General features: G+C 66.6%; 1 protein-coding gene across 1 annotated transcript; it reads right to left on the reverse strand.

Moving 5' to 3' along the window:
• Window positions 1-4,563: 4,563 nt before the first annotated feature.
• On the reverse strand, window positions 4,564-6,942 carry NKX2-3 (NK2 homeobox 3). The gene is made up of 2 exons (XM_074875048.1): window positions 6,339-6,942; window positions 4,564-5,625 (listed from the first exon to the last, which is right to left on the reverse strand). Exons 1-2 carry the CDS (start codon window positions 6,679-6,681, stop codon window positions 4,985-4,987), a joined length of 984 nt encoding a protein of 327 aa, XP_074731149.1. The 5' UTR covers window positions 6,682-6,942; the 3' UTR covers window positions 4,564-4,984.
• Window positions 6,943-13,810: the final 6,868 nt, after the last annotated feature.

Here is a 13,810-nt window from a genome sequence, read left to right on the forward strand (position 1 = left end):
TCAGGAGTTTTGGGGGGTGCTCCCGGCACTGGGTGAATTGCACCTCTGGGATGGAGAAGATAATCAGAGCTAAAAACCTGCCGGGTCTCTCACAAAGACATGCTGGACACTTGTGCTCAGTTAAAAAAACACAGAGGGCAAAACATTGCTCACTAGAAGGGGACCTGCACCATGGCTACAGGCTGAGAGGGGACACTGGCCCTGTCCCCAGCTCTCCCACCGCAGTGGAGGCACGTGTGGGTACTTCCATTTTGCTGCATGTACAAGCCCCAGTGATGCTGCGCGGTGTGGGTACAAGCCCCAGCAAAGCTCCCGCCTGGCTCGGGAGGTCCCAGCTCCCGCAGAGCTCAGCCGTGGGCAGACACTAGCCTGCCCAGAGCCAATGCAACCAGCCCAGCCTTCCCGATGTCCAACGTGTCCCACTGCTGTCCCCAGCGCCGGGGACGCGATGCCAGCGGGGGGAGGCAACCCTGCCCGGCTGCTCTGCAGCCCTCCAAGCCTTGCAGGGACACTCGGGCACCCCCAAACCGAGCCAACACCAGACGCAAAGCCCCTGCGGCGTGGAGTGGTGGGGACAGAGGGGTACCTGTCGGTCCCTGTCCCCGGGTGCTGGCCGATAGATGGCGATGGCGTACCTCGCTTGGGGACAGGTCCCGGAGCAGTGTCCCAGTGGACCTGGGGTTCCCAGGCGGCACCCCGTCGGCAGTCGGGGACCCCCCCGCCTGCAGCAGCCCCGGGCGCGGCAAAGGGTCGTCCCCGGGAAAGGGTCTGTGGATTTTATTGCCCAGGCAGGGGAAGGTGGCACGGTGCAGCCGGGAAGGGCTCTGGCAGACCCAGGGGTGGCTCTGGCCTTCAGCAGTGCTCTGCTCTGGAGGGGACGAAGATGCAGTCCCCGTCTCTGGATGGGCCACCTGAATCCCTTGTAGCAGCACTGTGCCTAGTCTCACCGCTGAAGGGAGGAGAGAAGGAACAGCTAAAACACGCGAGTCCCCCCACCCCAGTTAGTCAGGTGTTGTCATCTTGTGATGCACAGGACAGGCTGGAGAACTGGGGAGGGTCTGTGGCCAGCAGTGATTCATCCAAGGAAGGGAGGCAGGTCCCTGGCCCTCATGCTGGCAGGCAAGTAGTGGGAGAAATGCTCGCTGGAGGCTCCACAGCACAAGTGCGGGTATTTTAATTTAATTACCTGATCCACAGCTGGCCACAACTTTCTTGGCACTGGAGAGAGCTTGTGTGACAAGCCCGCATTGCCATTGCCAGGAGGAGCTTCCAGCCTCTCTGAGTCCTAACAGCTCCACAAGAGCCCCGGTGACCAGGCAGCCCTGGCAGCTTCCAGCTCACAGCATGGGGCGGCTGCGGTGGGAAGCACTGCAGAGCAGGAGCTGCTGTTCCAACCTGGATTCCAACAAGGAGGGTCAAGAGCCGGGCACCCCTGGCATGCAGCTGGGTCCCCGGAGCTCCCGGCCCCGAGGCAGCAGGAGGTGGCTGTACCCAGGTTGAAGTAGATGGGACCAGAACTCAGTGAGGTCTGCCCAGGTCCGCAGGTGGCCTGGCCAGCCTCACTGGGAGCAGGCGTCTCGCTCCACGCCTGGGCGAGCTCCTTGCTGATGGCAGCAAGTGGGTGGTGAAGAGAGAAGGATGAAAGGCGCGAGGGGGAGGGATGACCCAGTGCAGGGTGAGGGAGGAACGGAAAAAGAGATTGGGAAGGAGAGGAAACCAGAGCACATCTGCAGTGCTGCAGAGGAACCAGCATGGCTCTTGTGTGATCCTGAGCATGACAGAGAGGCCACAGAAAATGAGCTAGCACTGGGGTTTGGATAGAGCCTCCCAAGGAACCGCTGGACAGAGGCAAGTTCTGCTCATGTGCTCCTCCTTGACCAGGAAATTTGAATGAAAAACAGAATGGGAGTCCATGCACAGAGTGGGCCTGAGGCCTGGTAATTAAAGCCTGGCTGCCCCAGCAGTCCCTCCTTTGCTTTAAGTCAGTGCGTTGTTTAAGAGAATCTCATCCCTGTCTAAAATCAATCAGCACCTTTCTGCCCTGACTCCCAAACAGCAGTAAATCCCCTGATCAACCAGGAAGAAACACGTGCCCTCCACCCCTTGACCATGGCCCTCCCCATCCTTCCCTCCCTGATGTCTCTCTGGCCGCGCCACTGCCAAGCAGGACTATGCCGGAGGGATTTCCACCAGCACCCCATGCCTCTCGCCTCTCATCCCACCAGCAGCACCCCGCTTCGCCCCAGGGCGTGGGGAATGGGGTGCGTCACGGGCGGGCGCTGCCTCCAGCGCAGCCACGCAGCGACTTCCCTCCATTGTGTCTCCCCTCCCTGGGCAGCCCGTCCAATCTGCGGTCTCCCAACATCTCCCTCCCACTGGCCCCCGCCGGCTGTTCCTCCTCTTTGGAGCGCTTCACTTCCGCTGCCCTGCTCCAGGATCGCCGGCACCGCTGGTTCTTTGTGCCGCACCGTCCTCCCTATCAGCTCAGGGGCTTTGGGCAAGAGTCTGCAGAGGGGTCCCTCCCACTAACGCCCTGCCCTCCCCCCCCATCTGAGCTGGTGGGACAGCTGGGATCTGTCCCAGGAATGGGGCTCGCTATGGTGGACATCTAGAAATTTCCACCACCATGGCACATCGGCCTGCAGCCAGGGCTCTCGGCATCTGCCGGCTGGGCACTGCTCCAGCTCCGCACAGGGACAGCGGGGCCGGGGAGCGTGCACTGGTGTCACCAAGTGCAAGTGGGGCGAGCACAACACTGACCTCACGCCTACGGCAACACTGGGTACTCTTGGTGCTTGATAGTGCTGGTACTGCCCGGCATCGCGTCCTGCAACGCAGCCATGGGGTCCCTGTGTGCCCCTTCACTTTACTTAACTGTCTGTGCTCCAGAGACTGTAGGCAGCGTGTCCCATGCCAGGGCTCTGGTCTCATCCAGAGCCTCTGGGTGCTGCTGGGTATGCAGTGGGTTTCTAACCAGCTGCCACGTACTTGGAGGGGATGTGCTAAGCTGGGAGCTCCTCTCACACACCCTGATTTCGGAGGAGCTTGTATTGTGGTTACGATTCCTCTGGCTTGCACACCAAGACATGAACTCACACGGGTCCCCTATTTTTGCAGGCAGCAGTCTGGCAGAAGGAACATGGAACATGGAGGAAAATGCAACTCTTTCCTATGGCAGAGACAAATCTCCCCAGTCTGACTGCTGCTGCTGCGAAGAGCATTACCTATCTTTGTTCTTGGCTATCCTGTTTCTACCCACGAGACCACAGGGCCTTAACCACTCATCTCCGAAAGCCAAGAGTGCGGCCTGGGCTTCCTCTCCCGCGACACCTTGCTGCCATCCAGCAAACAATCGGCTGGGTGTGCCGCATCCTCTCCCAGCGCCGGCCCGCGAAGCATGTCGGCCTCGGGGTGGCTCACAGGACAGAGGGGTGCCGTGTCGAGCCAAGGCTGGGAGCCGGGGCCTGCTGGTTGCCTGCTCTATCCCCATGGTACTGCAGTCGAAAGAATTTCTCCAGTTCCTTCCAAACAGTAAACCCCAAGGCTGCGCGCTCAGCTTTCATGGTGGAAATGCGCAGCATAAAACCGGGTTTAGCAGCGTGAACGGTTGTTACCTGCTGGTTCTGCGACAGAAGGCTACAAAACCTGGTCCTCTGCTCATGGCAGAGGGACCGTCCCGTCACACGACACGCATGGGGAGGGCAGAGGGAGGGCACGGTGGGCATTGTGGGGCGGGGGGGGGGGAGAACACCGAGCCCCTGGGCTGTGTCCATCCCAGCGGCTCCGAGAAGGCTCTGCTGGAAACATCTTCGGGAGCTCCAGCGTCGCGGTCGTGGAGATGTGCAGGACGGTGCGGGAGAGCTCCCGGCGCCTACGGTCTCCGCTGCCGCCCGGGGCGAGCCAGACGGGGCTCCGCGGGTGTCCGGCCCTCCCCGGGCACGGCTCCGGCCCCGCCGGCGGCGCTCGGCGGGACCCGCACGGCAAAGGCACGGCTGCGGCGGCGGGACGGGGCAGGCAGGGGGTGACCCCGCGGCCGGTCCCTCGGTCCTCGGGGGCCTCGGCCGCCCCCTCCCCCTGCAGCCGAGAGAAATGGCTGAACATGTAGCAATAATGCCCCGGCATTCAGGCTGCCCGGCCCGGCCGGCCCTAATCAGCGGCCCGCGGACCCCCCTCCTCTCCCCCTGCGCTCCCAGAAAGGGGAACAAAACCCAGCACGTTTCTGCAGCCCCCGCGCATAAAGCGCCGGGCCTGGGCCTCAGTGGGGGGCAAAGCGGCCCGTCAATCTCGGCGCCGGGGCCCCTTTGTCCCTCGCCTCCCTGCCACACCTTTTGTTCCCGAATCCAATAAGCGCCAATTCCCGCTACCTTCCTCGGCGGCTCCTTTCAGCGCCGGCCCGGCGGCCACAATGGGCCCGGCTCTGAGCTGCGCGGCCCCATTCAGCGCCCTTGGCACGCTCACAAGCCGGCCGGGCCGCCCTGCCCCGCGGGCACGCCGCTGCCACCGCCCCGCCGCCGGGCACCGGCCCCGGCCCCGCTGCCGGGCACCGAAGGAGGAGCGGGCGGCGGATATTGCACCTGGTTTATTGACTGACTGGGCGAGCTGGCGCTGGCAGTAACCGATACAGAGTAGATAGAGGGGCCGCGGCACCCCCGGGCCCCGCCGTCGGCTTTTTACAAGCAAAGCTGCTCCGCTGGCGCGGCGCGATCGGCTCCGGCCCGCCCGGCCGTCGCGGCGGCTCCGCGGGGCGGCGGCGCTTCGCTGCGAGCTGGGGCGGCTCCGTCCCGTCCCGTCCCGCCGCTTCGCCCGCTGCCGGCTCCGCACCGCGGACCGCCGGGGTCCCGCCGCGCCGTCCCGCCGCCACCGCTCCTCCGGTCCAGGGCGCGCGTTGCGCGGCGCGCAGCCGGGCTGCGGAGCGGGCGATAACGGGGCCCCGGAGCCGCCGGGCCGTCCTGCCGGTCCGCTCCCGGCCCTCAGTGCGTGCGGGCTACCAGGCCCGGATGCCCTGCAGTGCGCCCTGGCTGCAGGAGGGCCCCGCCGCCGCCTGGTGCAGCGGCTGCCCGCCGCCGCCGAAGCCCCCGAGGCCGCCCACGTTCACGAAGGGGCCGGCGGCCGCCGCCGGGCTGCAGGCGGCTTGCATGGAGGCGCCGCCGGTGCCCGCCGGGTAGGTGCAACCGTAGCCGGGGTTGTAGGAGGCGGCGTTGCCGTAGCCGTAGGCGGGGAAGCCGTTGTAGGAGTAGGGCCCGTTGTACGCCGAGCTGTAGCCCTGCGACCCGCCGAGGCACGGCTTGCCGTCGCGGACCAGCACGGGCACGGCCACCCTGCGCGGCGGCGGCGGGGCCGCGGGGCCGCCCAGCTCCAGCGACTTGTCCTGCCGCTGCCGCTTGCACTTGTAGCGCCGGTTCTGGAACCAGATCTTCACCTGCGTAGAGGTGAGCTTGAGGCTGCTGGCCAGGTGCTCCCGCTCGGGCGCCGACAGGTAACGCTGCTGCTTGAACCTCCGCTCCAGCTCGAAGACCTGCGCCTGGGAGAAGAGGACGCGCGGCTTCCTCCGGCTCCGCTGCTTCGGCCTCTCCGCCTCCTCCGCCTTCTCTGCCGCATCCAGCGGCTTCTTCAGGACGCAGCTCTCTGCACGGGGGAGCACAGGTCACGGCTGCACCTCGCCGACGCCGGGCGCTCGCTGCTCCCGACGGGCCCCACCGGCGGGCGAGAGCCCGGCGCCGCGCCCCGGCCGGCCCCGCGCCGCTACGCGCCCGTCGGGGAACCGCGGTGCGGGCGGGGAGGCAGCGCCGGGACCGGCCGCCTCCGGCACCGCCTGTTTGCGAGGGGCCGGTTCCAGCGGCGGGGCCGGGCAGTCCCCGCGCCTCCGGGCCGGCTGCGGCGCTACGTCTGCGGCACTGCGGGGCCGAGCCCGGGCCGCCGCCGCCACGGCTCACGGTGCCGGGCACCTGCTCCGCCGCCTCGCTCCCGGAGGGCCCCGCCGCAGCGGGCGCGGGTTGGGCCTAACCCGCCCCCGTTCTTCCTTCTCCGCTACCGAAATTGCGGAGCGCGGGCCTGATCCGGCGGCTCCGGATCGGGGCCCCGCGGAGGCGCTTCCCGCGGAGGCGCTTCCCGGGAAGGCGGCGAACGGGGCGCGGAGGAGGGCGGTGGCAGCCCCACGACGTGCCAGTCCCGGCTCGCCATGCCCAGGGGACGCGGCGGCGGCGGGGGGAACCGGGCTGCGGCGCCGGGCCCGGGGCTTCGCGGGGCGATGCCCCGCGGGCTGGGAGCGCACCGCGGGGAGCGAGCGCGGGCCCGTCCCGGCGGGGCGGGGCGGGGGACGCGGCGGGGCCGATACTCACTTGGGTCGCGGGCCGCGGGGTCCAGCTCCTCTCCCGGGCCGGGGCCCTCGCAGGAGCCGCGCAGCACGGCGTGCACGTAGCTGTCGGCGGAGATCCGCGCGTCCGCCTGGCCGCCGGGCGCTGCCATGGGGCTCAGGTAGGGCAGCTTCTCCTCCTCCTCTTCCTCCTCGCCGTCGGAGAAGCGGGCGCCGTCGGCGGCCGCCAGCAGGCAGGCGGCGGGGTGGAAGTGGTGCTCCAGGTGGTGCGGGAGCTGGGCCCCATAGCGCGGGTCCTGCTGCTGCTCCAGGTTGAGGATGTCTTTGACAGAGAAGGGGGTGGAGGTGACGGGGCTCGGTAACATCATCGGGGCAGCGCAAGCGGCCAGGCAAGTCCCGCGGGCCCGGTGGCGCTCGGGCGGCGGCTCGGAGGGGAGCGCCGCGCCCGGTGCGGGGGGAGCAGGCAGCGCCGAGAGACGAGGGGCCGCGCCTGCTCCTGTCTAAGTTGCCTCCATTAGCCCGGCGCTGGGGGTCTGCGTTTTGTTACAGCTTCTGCAGGGACAGCCAAGGGCTCGGGAGCCTCCTCTGCCCCGGGCCGGCACGTCACGGCGAGGAGGGGCCGGGGGCCGGGGGCGGCCTCGCCATTGGAGGGAGGGGGAGGTAGAGCCGGCCCCCTGCCCGGCTCCGGCCGCCCGGCCAGAAATAGCAATGTATTAAGGCTGCGCTCGGGGAGGCCGCTTCCCCGCGGAGCGCCCCGCCGGCCCGGTACCCGCCCGGCGGGCGCGGGACCGGTGCGCCGGGGTCCCCGCAGAGACCCGCGGCCGCCGCCGCCGTGCCTCCCAGTGCTAAGCACGTGTAGGTAGGTAGGGACCCCCGCCCCGGCGCGCCCCGCTGGCCCCTGCCCACAGACAGCTCGGCCCGGCCCCGGGAGGGGCGAACACGTGCGGCCCCGCCGGCCCGGCCCCCCCGCCCCGCCAGCACGGCCGCCCGGCCCCGCAAAGTGCCTCCCGCCGCCCAGGACGCGGCGCGGAGAGGAGGTTCGCCTCCGCCGCCCCCCACTCCCGCCAGAGCCGCCGGCGGCCCCGCCGTCCCAGGCGGACCGTAGCCGTGCGACGTACACGTAGCCGACCCGCTCCGCATCCCCCGCCGCGCCCGCCGGTGCCCCCGCAGAATCCCCCCGCGACGGGCCAACCTGCCGCTGCCCCGGTTCGCCGCGGCCGGTGCGACGAGCTCTCCGCCGCCGCTGCCGGATCGGTCCCCGCAGCCCCGCGACCGCAAGGCCCAGCCGGGCCGAGGCGGACCGGGGCGGGCGGCCAGCCTGGGGCCGCGGCGGCGCGGGGCTGGGTGGGGGAGCGCTATCCCGCACCCTTCGGTGTTTCCTTTCGTTTTCTTTCGTTTTCTTTCGTTTCGTTTCGTTTGTTCCGCCTGTAACGGGCGGCGAGCGGCTCCACGGAGCCGCCACGCCGCCGTGCCGGCGGGTGACACACCGGGCGAGCCTGCCGAGCCCTCTCCGTGCCGCGACTTCCCCAGCCCCGGGGTTGCGCCGGGCACCGGCCGAGGACCCCGGTGCGGTGCAGCGGGGGGTGCCGCGACCCCGCGGCGGAGCCCCGCGGCCCCCGGGCCACCCCAAAGGCTCAGCGCCCCCGCGGCGTGGGGAGCGGGCACACCGAAGGCGGGCTGGAGGGTCGCGGGCAAGATATTTCGTTGTGATTAAAATCCTGCCGCCCCGCAGGGCTCGGATCGGCGCCGAGGCGAGGCCACGGGGAACCGGGCGCGCACGCCGGGCAGGTGAGTGTCCCGGGGCCGGGGCTTCGCGGGGCCTTCCCGGACGCCTCTCTCGGGTCGTTACGGTCCGGTAGCTCCGCCGTTTACCGGCTCTGTCGGTGCCCTCGCTTCCTCGGCTCCTGCCACTCCGCACGCCCCGGAGAAACCCATTTACGGGCGGCGCAGCCCATGACGGAAGCCTTGGTCCCGCGCACTTCGCCACGGCTCGGGCGCTCCCGGTCCCGCGGCGGGGCCTGTTCCCGTTCCCCCGGCGCGCCGGATCGTTCCCACCGCGCCGCGTCATCCCCTCGCCATAAATCGCGGCGGATCGGTCTCTCCTCGCCGCTCCCCGCTCTCTCCCGGTGGCAGCCGCCATCCTTCCGTTCTGAGGCCGCCCAGTTCGAACGGTGGACGGGGAAAGGCACTCGCCGTAACCAGGCCTGACCGCGGCCCGGCTCTGCTCCGTGCCGCCGGTGTGCTGAGAAGCCCGGCTCTGCCTCGCTGCCGCGGCCCCGATAACAATTAGCAACAATTAGCGCCTTATTGGTGTTACACATTCGCCGCCGGCCCGGGCCGGCCCGCTCCCGCCCGCCCCAGGGCCCCGCTCCCGCCCGCCCCAGGGCCCCGCTCCCGGGGAGGTGCAGGCGCAGAGGCCCGGCGGGCGGCCGGGGCTCTGCACGGCGCCGCGCTCCCCGGGAGCACAGCGGCGGCCGGTCTGCGCGGCGGGGGCCGGTGCCAGCGGCGGCAGTGAGGGCTGCCGGGCCGCGGCCCGGTGTCCGCCTGACTGGCCGTCGGCGGGAGCAGCAGCCGCCGAGCCGAGGTCTCGGCCCCGAGCCTGGCGGGGTCTGGCTCGCCTGGCGCCATCGCGCTCCCGCCCGCAGCAGGATCCCGGACGGGCCGAGCGCCAGGCGCAGCCTGCGGGCATGGGGAGCCCGGGCCGGGCGGCACCGGCGCTTCGGGACGTCTCCCCGGCGGTGGCAGCGGTTCTCCCGCCGGGACCCGCTTAATCGTGCCGCCGCCGGCCCCAGGGAGTGCTCGGGCAACCCATGCCCCGCGGGGGGAGCAAGCCGCGGCCGGGCCCCGACACGCGGGGGGGGCACCCTTGCGTTATCCCGGCCTTTCCCGCGGCCGCCTCGTTCCTCGCCGGTGCTCCCGGTGCGGTAACCGAGCCTGCGCCTTCCCGCCCTGCCGGCATTCCCCGCTTTCGCCGGATCAGGTCCACTGCGGCGGGACACTAGCGGCGATTTCCCATCTGGGGAAGCCGAGGAAGCAGGGAGCTGTTCGGGCCCGGCCGTGCCCCATTACCGGGGCGGCGGGTGCCGAGGGGCACGGTTGGGCCGGGCCGAGCGGCGGAGGGGTGCGGGAGCCAGGGGAGGGCGCAGCCCCGGTACCTGCCGGCGGGTGTCAGCCCCGAGATGCGGCTCCGGGGCTTTCCCATGCCGGCTGGGCTGGGGTCACTGGGCTATTAATGGTTATTTTATTTATATCATTAGCGGCGTCCCCTGAGCTCTGTTTACAGCGGGGCCTTGTTGTCCCGGCCGCTCCTGCGCTCTGTTTAGACAGGGGATTATTGTAATGGATGGAGCTCGCCGTGCGGATGCTGCAGCGGAGCCAAGAGCCACCCTCACCCCCCTCCGGGCCCGGGGAGGGGGAGCAGCCCTGCAGCGGCCGCGCACATCGCGGCTGGCGGGCAGCCCCCCCTCCTCCCCCGGGGCCCCGGGCGCGGGCAGCCCGGTAGCAAGCGGCCGCGGCCGGGGGCCTCGCTCGGGGCGATGCTATCAGCCCCAGGGCTGCTAATTGCTCCATTAGTCTCGCGGGTGCCGAGTGCTGGAGCCGGCCCCGCGCTAATGGCCGTAAACAAACAAACACGTTAATCCGGCCCTGTCTCCAGTCCCCGGTGCTCGGGGAGCCAACGGGGGACGGCGGCGCGGCTGCGGGAGGCCCTCGGCGGGCGGCACCCACCTGCCCGCCGCCCCGGGCAGCCCCGAGGCCCGCGGGCCGGGGCCGGCGGGGACCCGCGCCGCCGGGAGCTGCCCCCCGCGCCCGGCTCTATTTACACAGAGCCTGCCCTTGTGTAAACGCTGCGCGCCGTGGTTTATCTCAGGGCCCGTCTGTTTCTCGTTCTCTGTCAGCAGCGCCCGGTGAAGGATGGCCCTTTCCCAGGGGCTCGGCCCTGATTTATGTGAGAACCGCAGCGCGCCGGGGACGCCCCCGCACGGCGGGGCCGGCGACGCGCCGCGAAGAGGCGGCGGGTCCCGGGGCAGCGACCCGCCGACGGGGCCGCCGACGGGGACGCGCCCGTCACGGCTCGGCCCGGCCCCGCACGCCGCGGACACCTGCCGGTAGCGGGCCGCCCGGCCCCCGCCGCGCAGCCCGGCCCGGCCCGGCCCGGGGCTCCGTCCGCGCCCGGGCACGGCTCTCCCCGCACCGCGGTGCGCAGCGGGCGCGCCCCGTGGGAGCGGGCACGGAGCGGCCTCGCCTGCACCTCCCGGCCCGGGGCGCGCATCCCCGGCCCGCCGCGTCTCCCGGGATCAAGGACGGCTTTTATCCCAGCCCCGCCGCCTGCCCAGGAATCACTTTTTTTGACACCCTTTGGGCGTGAAACGTTATCTTTGTTCCCCAGGAGAGCAGAGGGCTTCTGCAGGCGGCGCAGCCAGGGCCAGGCAAGGGGTGCTGCGGGCTCGCCCAGCAACGTGCTGTCTTCATCTCCCACTGCCCTGTCCCAGCCCTGCCCGGGCAGTGCCAGCACCGTCCTGCCCGCTCGGGTCTGCCACTTGTCACCTGCCTCCACCTCGCAGGGTCCTGGGAACCCCCTGGCTTGGCTTTGCCAAGAACCACCCATTTTCTTGAGAAATATGTCACTGCAAATATTTGCTTTTCTTCAATATCTCCTTGCTCGATTGGCATCGGATAATTTACTTTTGCTTCACAGTTCTCCACAGTACAGGGATGTACGGTTTGGAAATATGTCCTAAAACAACGCCTCCATGGGAAGTGTGTTTTCTGAGGGTCAGACCCAGACTCTGTAGCGTCCTGAGAAATGCATACTTTTCCAAGCTTTGGGGGGTACCAATAGCTCTGTGCGGCATTCAGTGTTCAGCATTTTGGGGGGTAGGAGTGGCTCATGCAAGGGTGCTGGTCATTGCAGCAAGGGAAGCTCGGTAGGTTTGGACACCAAGGGGTCCAAAAGGACCTTTGGACACCAAGTGCTGCCCTTCATTTGAGTGCCTGATGGACCTCTGAAACTGAGGCTGATGTGTTGACCTCGGTGAGAGCCAACTTGCAGGAGCAGGTAAAGGTCATCCCACATCTGAGGCAGTGCAGGATAGGAAATGTCAGTGCCAAGGACCCCCTCCCGCCTGCTTTTATTTGGCATCTCTCGTGCACAAAGGATATCCAGGCTTCACAAAGCCACCCTGCTGCACAACGCAGCCCCGCAACTGTGGACATGCAGAGGGTAGCAAAACACCTCTTCCTCTGGAGGAGAAGCTGTCATAAATCACAGTTTACTGCTCGTGCAATGAAAAGGTCCTGTGTCAAGGCTTCTTTCTGCTGAAGAACACCACTGTGGATATATATACACCACCCCCTTGCCACTCACGCAGAGCAAAACCCTCAGCCTTTCTGGGAGCGCCTTTGCTCCATGCCTCGGAAGCCATTGCTGCATGGTCATGTCCATGAGGTTAAGAAGCCAGGCTGAAATTCATCCTTCAGTGGAGGCCCAGCATGAGGCTTGCTCACCGCTCACATCCGCAGGCCTGCGTACCACTTGCATCCCATAGGGCTTAAGTGGAGCCTAAGTGGACCCTGGGCCTTGCACTGGCGGCCTGCCCGGCGCTGGATTTCAGCTCCGAGCCCAGGCCTGCAGCTCTGATTCATGCACATAATCCTGCTGAGGTCAGCGGGTTTCATCCTGCTCCCACCGCAGCCCGTGGGACGGTTCACACGAGAGTGGCAGGGTCAGGCTCTGTGTTTGCATGTGCCGTAGAACATGGAACAATTAAGATTAAACCAATTAAATTTTAACAGGTCTGGAAAGCGTTTTATTACATAATAAACAGGAGGGATTAGCTGTGTCGGGCTTTGCTGCGTGTGTGCTGGCAGAGCGGATCCTTGCTGTCCGCGGCGCTTGGTGTTCCTCTGGGCCAGGGACCTCCCTGCGCTGCGGCTGGGGCGGCCCGCTGACAAACACACGGGGCTGGGAGCGCAGCTGGCTCCTGTTCCCATCCAGTGCCTTCCCCTGAAGCATCCTGGGTACAATGCTTTTCCTAACCCAAGCAAAGCCTTTTCTAGAAGAAATTTTGCAAGTTATTCAGTGGCTATTTCTACAGCGTCCTTCAGGGAGAGGGAAGCCCTCATGCTTCTGTGCAGGCGTGCTGGTGAGGAGCGAGTGGCCCAGCTGGATCACTGTGAGGTGGTGACACATGTCTCGTCTTGGAAACAGAACTGATAAGCTCCTCTTGTTTAGGGCATCTGCCCGGCAGCCAGTCCCCACTTCTCTCCCTGCTTAATCAGATTCCTCCGGCTGCAAGCAGGGCTTGTTCCCATGTGGATGAGGCCATCCTGGGCATGACTATCCCCCGAGCTGGCAAATCTGCACCAGAAATGGCATACAGCTACACATTTGCCAGGGTGGTTTCAGGGTAATTGGACTAAGAAAGGATGCAGAAACCAGCTTTGGTAGAAATTAGGCTGCAACCTTGTCTGAGTGCATGCACAGGGCGGTGCACAGCCAGTTGCCTCTCTGTGGTAACACTGGCTTGGCTCTACTGGCATTTGTCTATAGGGGCTGTCACGGGCTTTGAGGGGCACCCACAGCCAGGGGCTGTTGCATTGGCTTCATCTTCTCAGGCATAACTTGCCACTGGCCAGCTCAGCAGGGTTGTGCACAAATATGCCCCTGCCTTGCAACAACCTGCAGCTGGGGGCGAGGGAGGAAGACAGGGGCTGGGGAGCCTCATCCTTTCTGTCTCCGCTGGGTAAATACGGGACAAGAACCTGGCAGGCTCAGCTAAAAAGGCATTTTGCACGCTGCTTCCAGAGGCCACCACAGGCCAGCTTCCGACGCCGTGGCGGGTTTTTCTCTGGAAGTGGAACGGTTGCTGTGGGTGGGGACTGTGGCATGTTCAGAGACAGCGAAGGCAAACAGCTCCCTGGCTGGCTACTGTGCCTGGAAAGGTTAATGGTGGAGCGTGCGCTTGGTCTGCACACTTCTAATAAACACCCATTCTTTCGTTTTCCTTTAAAATACTTTTCATATTTTGCCATGGTTGCTTGTGTTCCTCCCTCCTGTGACAGCTCCTCACCGACGGCCACTGTATAAATACAGCAGTCCCTGGGTCCCGCATGCAGGAGGTCAGGTGGGAGATTTGAAAGCTTCTGTTAATAGTTTATCTCTAAGTCTGCCTAATGAATTCTCCTCGTAATTACTGCGGAGAAATTGTTAGTGTATCCTGATGATTCAGAACTTTCTAACAACAACTCTGGACCAAATTATAAACTGTTTTTCTATTTTGGAGTGGAGACATGAGAGAGGATTCCTAATTGTTCTTGTCCCCTCGGGGGCCAGAGCTGGCTTATCCCACACAGGCTTCTCTGCAGACTTGTTTTTAGTCTATCGGTGGGCTCTCTGCCAGACCAAAGGGATGGGGAACTCAGTTTTCCAGATTTAAACCTCCCCCCTCCACCCTTCCACTCCACTTACACCTCTAAGGAAGAGCATGGATTAGAAAG

The sequence above is a fragment of the Strix uralensis genome, chromosome 7 (genome assembly GCF_047716275.1).
Source record: "Strix uralensis isolate ZFMK-TIS-50842 chromosome 7, bStrUra1, whole genome shotgun sequence".
Taxonomy (NCBI): domain Eukaryota; kingdom Metazoa; phylum Chordata; class Aves; order Strigiformes; family Strigidae; genus Strix; species Strix uralensis.

Excerpts from the sequence above, each read along its gene's own strand:
- NKX2-3 (XM_074875048.1), bottom strand. The coding sequence starts at position 6,681 with ATGATGTTACCGAGCCCCGTCACCTCCACCCCCTTCTCTGTCAAAGAC. Across the intron at positions 5,626-6,338 it reads CCCCGCGGCCCGCGACCCAA|AGAGCTGCGTCCTGAAGAAG; the intron begins GTGAGTATCGGC and ends TCCCCCGTGCAG.